Below are 8,924 nucleotides of genomic sequence, written 5' to 3'. Positions count from 1 at the left end.
ACAGTCGTTGAAGAATACTATACAGTACTGTACTAAGAGACACGAAAAGGTTATCAACGATCGTTATTAATAGAAACCCCAGAACTGATCACTTTGGTACCAAATGTCGTCGCTAGCTGGGGCCATTTTTCTCATCTCAGGTCAGACATTCTGCCGATTATAAGTTTTGAATTAAAGAAACTGATGTTAATAAATAGCATTATTATCAATACGCTGATTTCGTTTGAACTTCTAGGACTTGTCTGTCTTCACGGCGGAGCGGTCAAGAAACAAGGTACGTGTGACCTTCAAATGTATTTTTCATACAGACGTTACACAAGAAAGGACGACAACGTCCATTTGCAGCCTTGAATTTTGATAATTCATTAATTTCTTTAAAACTAAGTCATTTCCAAACTGAATACAAAAATGATTTATTTTCTGCCGAACTGAGTCCTGTCTTCAAATGTACCGTCACGACGCTTGTGATTTTTTATTGCTACGTTTTCCTCAAATATTGTCAAAACTACCAGGCAGCGTTTTAAGGGTCGCATGCGTTTACCAAAACTATTTTCATTATATGAAAAATTAGCTTAAGATAACTATTCTATCTTATTTCAATCGTGGCCGAGCCGTCGCTGAAGACTAGTGGTCCCGGTTCCGTGGTTGAGCCGTCACTGTAGCCAAGAGGTCCCGGTTCCGTGGTCGAGCCGTCACCTGGTGGTCCCGGTTCCGTGGTCGAATAGTCGCTGTAGCCTAATGGTCCCGGTTCGATTCTCGATCCCGGCGCCGCGTGGAACTTCAGACGTACATAGGCGGTGACGGCGACGTCAAGCATTAGACGTGAAAGTCACAGAACTTGCGGATATGAACTGAAACGGGGTTTCCGTGTTACGGTAGGCGTTGACAGGATAATCACTCGTAATGCTGTAAGCACCATGCATAGGTCACAATTTGTGTCACTTCGCCTTAAGATGGCGACGTGTCTGTCAGGGGAAAATTCCTGAATAGGACGTAAAACAACATATAAATCGTGGTAAACGCATGCGACCCACACTTTCTGGAACCGAAATACATGTACCTTTTAGCGAGCCACCTCAGGCAGTTAGAGGCAAATTACTGACGCTTAAATGATGAAAATTCATTGACATTAATGACCTATTTTGTAACAACTTGATCTAGCCCCGTTTGTGTGCTACCGCTGTGACAAAGTCGCCGATCCAATAGACTGCACCGTTACAGAGGCTTGTAACGCAGACGAGGTATGACGTCATATCATACTATTTAAGCAGTTTTGACGTGTTTGATAAAAATTACTGGTAACGATTTGAAAACAAATTGATTATTGCAGGCTGGTCATTTTATTGATATGCCTTTCAGCAATGTTTCACCGACAAGTACATCAGTGAAGAACACAATGTCTATTTCACGCTGGGGTGTAAAGCCAAGCGAGTACGTAGTACAACTGCTTACATAAATACAGAGCACATCAGCATAATAAATTAATATAGGATACACCGCAACAGACATTTCTCACACCCAGAATGTTTTTATGACGAGTGGTATTTCTTGGACAGATTTGTGATATTCTGGCGTCCCTCGGGAAACGTGAAGATGACGTAGAGGATATGACGTACAAAGAAAAAAGAGAGATCATACATCTGTGCACTCAATGTTGTTCGTCCGGTTACTGTAACAACAAGTTGTGCACCATTGTCACAAGTAACACCGAAATTTAATATACCAAAACTTCTAAGGATGTAAATTCCATCTATAATTTAATTCTTTGATAGATATCTAAACGGCGTCAAAGTTTAAAGATAATTTCATGCGTGAATGTATGTTTTGCCATAGACATATAACTGTTATATGTCTCTGGTTTTGCAACTCGTGCACATTTTGTGCCGCGATCAAGATTTTCAATTTGTATATGCTATTTTGCTGTATGTAGCTCCAAAACCAACCAGAAAATGCCAAGTTTGTTTGAACCCCGAAATAGATCCAAAATCTTGCACACAGATCAAGAACTGTGAAGATCATGAGGTAAACCCATTCTAACACTCTCTTTTTAACAACACGACTTCCGGAAGTGTCGTTCTTTACATACGGTTTGTTTTTGACGTCCTTGCAGGAGTGTTTTGCAGATGTCGTGATGGATCAGAACCATCAAGTCCGTCACAGGATGGGATGTCGCAGTAAAGTAGTGAGTATAGAGATAAAAATGCTCGCTAGTCTGTTCAAAAACTAATTATAATCATGGTTTGGATTGTCTTTTCTTACACCTGGGGGGGGGGGGGGGGGGTGTTATATTGGAAAGCCTGATTAAATGGATGATGTAGTGAACTGCACTATGAGAGGGGAATTATGGCGATGTGTGATTGAAAATCTATAAAATTAATGTTTGAGAGAGGTATGACTATAGAACAAACAAGTGCTTCACGAAAACGGGACATTCAGCAATTTTGTCCTTTTATCCGTAAAAACCAATAGGAACCCAAACCTTTGTAAGATACTTAGTGATATTCCTGAAGCGGTGTCACGTGGTATCTTCTGGTGTTGTCAGTGTTTTATTTATTTACTGTGCTCTATACCTTTGATAACAATAAAACACTGTTCTAGCTAAACAATTAGAATTCACAAAGTCTTTAAGTTGTGCTTAAAGAGATTAATAATTCCCATTTCTCAAGAGACCTTCACCTTTCATTTGACCTTGATAGGGCGAAAGGTTTTTGTATGCTATCATTCCTGCAAGTTTGATAAAAAATGGATGAAGTACCATATCCCAGTTTATCGCAACTCTTCTGCAATGGGTACCACAACTCTAATGCAATGTGTACCACAATTCTAATACAATGTGTACCACAACTCTAATACAATGTGTACCACAACTCTAATACAATGTGTACCACAATTCTATGGCAATGGGTACCACAATTCTAATGCAATGGGGTAATAAGTCTTTAGTTGTAGTAAGACAATTGGTATAAAAATGACCTGCGTCCTGTTTCAGATGTGTGACATCTTCCTTCATCACGGTCACGGCATCTCACACGGCAGACGACAGACGGGTATTGGTAACGACCCTCACGTCGCTCAGCTCTGTGGAGGGTGCTGCGACACCGACGCCTGCAACAAGGGCGGTTGTTATACTATCCGTGAGTAGGACTCCGATACTCATAAACAATTGTTCTCAGGAACTTTTGTCATAATTACAAAAACTGAGTTTAAACCGCGTACAGCCTTCCTCAAATAAGGATATTTTTTCTTTTTATTAGCGTCTTATTCATATTTGCGCAAGGCAGGGAGTTTTCCACAGCTTGGTCCAATTATCTGCTGAATTTCACTTAATTTCGGTTAATGCGTGTATCAACATTTTTTTAATCAGTTAGAATCGCTGCATTATCGTTAATCAACAAAATTTGATTTATGCTATTTTCGCGATATCTGCGATACCGATTTATCTCTACTATTATCACATGAAAATAACATGAGAACTAAGTTTTCGGGATTTTAATACTTTGACAGATTACTCGGAAAATAAACCCCATATCGCTTGTCTAATTTCGTTCGGATTATTATTCACACATGTGTTGTAGTTCCACCCCAATGTAACATTTACTTTCTTTGCTTTAGCACACTACAACTTGACTCATCATGGATAAGCAATGGTCATCTGATAGCTTTCTTGTATATAACAATAAATACGGTTTGTGAATTCTAATAAAGAGCTAATCACTTGTCTCTAGCTGTGGCAGGACTCTGCGTCATCAGTTGTATTTACATAACCATGAAGACGTGTACATTATGGGACTTCAGGAGAAGAGAAGATACGGTCCTGTAGATTTCAGTGTACACTGTACTGAGGCTTCAGGAGAAGAAGACAGGACTGTAGATACGGTTCTGTAGATTTCACGTGTACACTGTACTGAGGATTCAGGAGAAGAGAATAGGACTGTAGCTACGGTCCTGTAGATTTCAGTGTACACTGTACTGAGGATTCAGGAGAAGAGAACAGGACTGTAGATACGGTTCTGTAGATTTCACGTGTACACTGTACTGAGGCTTCAGGAGAAGAAGACAGGACTGTAGATACGGTCCTGTAGATTTCACGTGTACACTGTAGGACTGTAGATACGGTCCTGAAGATTTCAGTGTACACTGTAGGACTGCAGATACGGTCCTGTAGATTTCACGTGTACACCGTTCACGTGTACACCGTACAGAGGATTCAGGAGAAGAGAACAGGACTGTAGCTACGGTCCTGTAGATTTCGAAATCCAGGCTGACGCAAAATAATAGCTTTATAAAACGGCTAACTTCCGGATCAATGCTAGTGCCCACTATACACACATTTGCGCATCAAAACTCCACAATGTATACATTTTAAAAAATTGATCTGAACTATTTGACCACATCACTTAGTGAATGTGCTATGTAATTATTTTTATTAGCCATTTAAAAATACTATTTCATAATATTGTACCATGTTGGAGTATTATCATGCCACAACATATCGCGTGCACTTTGTAGGTACAGGTTAACGCAAAATGGAATGCAATAGCAACAATTCGAGCGAGCCGTGAACTAACCAAAGGATTGTAACAACATATTTAATCATAAATTAATAAATTTCAACTAATTATTAGGAAGTTTTTTTTTAAATATAAAATCATCAGATCATATATTCAAATTATATAATGCTGAACTCTGAAACATTTCAATTCAAATCAAGTATTTTTTCTGTAACTCCCACCCCCATTATATTCTCCAATAGAGAATACAACCCGCAACGCTAGTAATTAATCTTATTTTTCATTAGTGCAATTTCATGGTTTCTGGGTCTTGTCATTTTTTAATTCTTACAAGACAAACATCATATGTAGACGGAACATATCATGGTATCCCGTCATCTGTCTGTCCGGACCTTGAAAGCAAAATGAACCGTAAGCTTCAGGATCTTACAGCTCGGTATATCTGATCAATATGATGTGAGGAAGATGCATATTGTTTTCCAAGGTCAGAGTCATAGTATCAGATAGATAGGAAAACCTTGTAGGCAGAACACAGACGAACTATTGGAGCTAGGATTTTACAACTTGGTGCATTTGATCAACATGGTGAGAGGAAGATTCCTATTGTTTTTCAAGGTCAGAGGTCACAGTATCAGTTAATCGGAAAACCTTGTAGGCATAATACAAACCAAACTATATTGAGGCTAGGACCATCAAACTTGGTACACATATTCCTCATGCCAGGTGGAGGACACCTTTTGTTCTTCAAGGTCAAAGTATCACTTAGCAGGAGAACTTTGTAGGCAGGATGTAGACCAAACCATTAGGGCTAGGACCGTCAAACTTGGTACATATACATCTTATGCCAAGCAGAGGATGCCCATTGTTTCTCAGGGTCAAAGTCGTACTATCACTTAGTAGAAAAACCTTGTTTTCGTTTTCCAGATAGATTGTTTACCATTATGAATACAGGTATTGCCCTGAAATTTTGTCAGAACTTCAGAGAAATACAGTACAAATTTCAACTTGATCGGTGTACTGTGACCTACTTTAGGGCTAAAAGTGGGTGAAATAGTTTTCTGGATTTTTTTCTCATCATGGATACAGACTGAACGTCTAACGGGCGTATGTATGTTGTACCATTTGCGGTGCTCTTGTTAATTTAAGGAGAGAAGAACCGAAAATAACACATACTTCTAGAAATGTAAAAAATAATAATTAACAATTGCCAGTGCAACCATTTCAACTGCATGAAGCAAGAACACGGTGTTACTTCTTTCTATCCTGTATCACATGCAGAAGTATAACAGAAGGGGAAATTTGATAATTTACGTTCCTTATTTGCCTACAAAACCACCTCTTATGCGCCCACGTTCTTTCCTGTTCGTTGTAGTAGTTCACAACTAGTAGGATCTAAATGCACACGAGACAAATAAAATGAATTCATAGTTTGTTGTTTATTTCATTTGCCACAACACTGTACACTCAGAAGGGAATGTATAATCCAGGCTTAGGGAGATATTTCAAAGTCCTCGGTTCTGAGAGGAGGAAACACATTGATCCACCACATGAAAAACATCATGTGGCATAATTGACATAACATAGTTCTTTGGTTTTCATTGAACCTGACACATATAAGAGCATGGAGAAAATTTCACACATTAAAAGAACTGGTTGGTGGTTGAGAGGAAGGGAGGGGTGATGGGTCATTCAAGGGTATGGTTTCAAACAGGTCTACCACAAATACAAACAGGAGACATCAATTCATCATTTGTTATACAAGACTTCGAACCTTGAAATATCTTCCTAAACCGTTTGTGAAAGATAAAACTACTGTACATCAGCTATTTTTAGAAACTGTAAATATCTATATATTACTTATACAATGTATAGGGACAGCATCTTAATGGGGATGAAGTCAGGATCATTTATGTGAAAGAGCCAGTCTGGCCTCAGATGTACAGGATTTTTCAAAAGTCGACAGATCTCACCGACGTCTTCTTACTCCTATACAATAGCTGTTAAATATTTTTATGTACATTTATAACAATCATCTTAACCAAAGGTCAAATTTACATATGGGAGGGAATGAATTTAAAAAGCATTTCTAGATGGACAATACCTTTAAATCATAATTACACCCCACAATCATCAAAACCTGTTTGGTCTTAGAAACTTCCAGCCTGACATGTACAGTGGTATCAAAACATTGATGATTCCTTATTAATAAAAAGAAAGGTTTTACTTGCTTGTAATTGCACAATGTAAATGTATGTATTCAGCATAATCTTATAGTATCCCTTTTTTCCTCTGTTAACCAGACCATTAATAACCACCTGTAATGTGTCCCTATAGAACAATGCATATTGCGTATTCTCCATCTGACAAACAGACGATCTTGTGAAACTTCCATAATGTACGGTATATAAAGTAGCTCTACAGAGTCCTAGAGAGCCCTGAAATTACTGCAGCAAAAAAATAACACAAATATGCAATCTGTTCAAAATATCACAAAATAGCACAGTGAAGGATTGATTTTGAATGCCTCAAGTCATGAGATAAGGTTATACATGTATGAAATCTGTTGAACATCTCCTTGTGACAAATCACTTATCAAGAACTACATATTGATAGATTAGAAACTTGCCACACATACATCTGTCACTAAATAAATAAACCATTCTATCATTCACCTATAAAACAGCAAATACATGTGCAAATTACATTTAAGCAGATGAAAGTACAAAGAGGTCGACACAAAATAAAATGGCTGCTTTTATATACAGAGTATTGGTGCTTTACATCTATCTGTGTAGAAAATGAAGGAAAATCAATATTGCACATAAGACTCTACACAGACCTATCCTATATACAAACTACGTAAAAATATCAAATATACTAAAACATTGAAATAATGCATTAACAAAATGTCTCCTATACATTTTACGTATAGTACCAAATCATATAACACATAATGAAATATAACAATCGTGTGACAATGTAACAATAATATTTACTAATACTTTGGTTGTAACCCCTACTGTTGGGATAAACTGAATTACACAGGAATTTCCACAAAGGTTAGAGTTCCATGCTTTTCATTATCTTTTTGGGCGTTGCCATTAAGCAGTATATTCTGAAGACTTTGGACCACAATCGCTGGCTTACAATAAGCTTCTAAGTGAAATTAATGCAATTCAAGTTTCCAAACTAAAGTGATACATAGCATATTTATATTAATTGGAATCTAACATTTCTAATCAAAGAGAACATTTAAGTTAACCTGTGAATGACGTTTTCAAACAAAGCAAAGAAATAACAATGGCAGCACTATTCAAAACTAGACTATGTAATTCCACGGCTGGTCGCTTAGCCTTAGTTTGTTTAATTAATCAATGTTTGAGAAAATGTAACGGTCAGTTTCCAGGAGTGTTGGACAGGCCTTTCAAGTCTTCTAAGAATCCCTCTGGGGTCAGCAGGTGGGTGGATCCTGCAAAAAGAAAGAGATGGAATAATGTGAAAATGACAGGAAATATTTCTCTATGATCAAATATTTAGACATTACTAAGGTTTAAATGTTGGTGATGACGTCAAGGAACAAGTGGGAATTAGCAGTCATTGTCCAGGACAGTGACAATGGCAAAATGGCAGTCTAATTTCAAAGACAAATATTTTCACTCCAGCTCCACAAACTTCAAAGGGTTAATTGCAAAATCTTACTAAAATTTTCATAATGCTTAAAAGCACAGAAAATTTTCTGAGGTCAAATTCTAGCTCAAAGAGTAACTCCTAGCATCTGGTTAAAGAGTACAATTTCAAGGAAATTTCTAGATTTTTACATATCAATCCACCAATTCAGATATGCATGGCCTTTTTTTATTTTCCTGTCATATACAGATTTTGCATAATTACAAGGAACTGTGGATTTCAAGGACAAAATGTCAGTTGTAGCCTTCACCAGAGATTAAAGTGTTTATCAATATAATCTGATGGACCCTGCTATAGCAAATAAATCTGAAGGTCAAATGTGTCCAAAATACCCCAAGTTTATCATAATCGTTGAGAAAACATGCACACTGCTTTCCATCACTTGCCTTCAAGGCCAAAGACTTAAAATAAAAGCTCACATTCAACAACTTTAAAGTTCACTTCTGCAGATTCCACAGGTTTTCTTTATTTGTATATCTTTATACATACATCATGCACTGATTACTTATAAGAAAGTATAAACAAGCTTTCAGAAACTTAACTGAGAATTAATATCCTCATATTGCATGTGTATGAATTTAAATACAATTACATTTTAAAGTGATTATTTTTAACTGAAAAATCAGATTGAAAACTTTTACATCAACAGTCACATGCTATGCACATTGGTGCAGGTTTCCATTCAAATTTTCAGGATCATCCAAAACACTCCTTTCTCAAATACAA

General features: G+C 37.2%; 2 protein-coding genes across 6 annotated transcripts in view; one reads left to right on the top strand and one right to left on the bottom strand.

The window, feature by feature from the left end:
* Positions 1–3,704, top strand: LOC125682292 (uncharacterized). The gene is made up of 9 exons (XM_048922757.2): positions 1–140; positions 236–274; positions 1,162–1,241; positions 1,360–1,431; positions 1,557–1,701; positions 1,931–2,022; positions 2,111–2,182; positions 2,990–3,134; positions 3,613–3,704. The coding sequence occupies exons 1-9, from the start codon at positions 104–106 to the stop codon at positions 3,639–3,641; spliced, it is 711 nt and encodes a 236-aa protein (XP_048778714.1). The 5' UTR covers positions 1–103; the 3' UTR covers positions 3,642–3,704.
* Positions 3,705–5,932: 2,228 nt separating this feature from the next.
* Positions 5,933–8,924, bottom strand: part of LOC125679676 (syntaxin-binding protein 1-like) — a 36,955-nt gene continuing 33,963 nt past the window's right edge. For all 5 annotated transcript variants that reach the window (XM_048919089.2, XM_048919090.2, XM_048919092.2 and 2 more), the window contains one exon: positions 5,933–7,980. In XM_048919089.2, coding sequence (XP_048775046.2) covers positions 7,907–7,980 — 74 coding nt within the window. In that variant the 3' untranslated portion in view covers positions 5,933–7,906. The remainder of the gene's footprint in view (positions 7,981–8,924) is intronic.

This window comes from Ostrea edulis, chromosome 2, assembly GCF_947568905.1.
Source record: "Ostrea edulis chromosome 2, xbOstEdul1.1, whole genome shotgun sequence".
NCBI lineage: Eukaryota > Metazoa > Mollusca > Bivalvia > Ostreida > Ostreidae > Ostrea > Ostrea edulis.
This window is presented reverse-complemented; position numbering and strand designations above follow the sequence as displayed.

What these genes read in the sequence shown, in the direction of transcription:
- LOC125682292 (XM_048922757.2), top strand. Translation starts at nt 104, where the DNA reads ATGTCGTCGCTAGCTGGGGCCATTTTTCTCATCTCAG. An exon ending in CGGAGCGGTCAAGAAACAAG is followed by an intron (nt 275 to 1,161) that starts GTACGTGTGACC and finishes AACTTGATCTAG; the next exon opens with CCCCGTTTGTGTGCTACCGC. An exon ending in AGGCTTGTAACGCAGACGAG is followed by an intron (nt 1,242 to 1,359) that starts GTATGACGTCAT and finishes TATGCCTTTCAG; the next exon opens with CAATGTTTCACCGACAAGTA.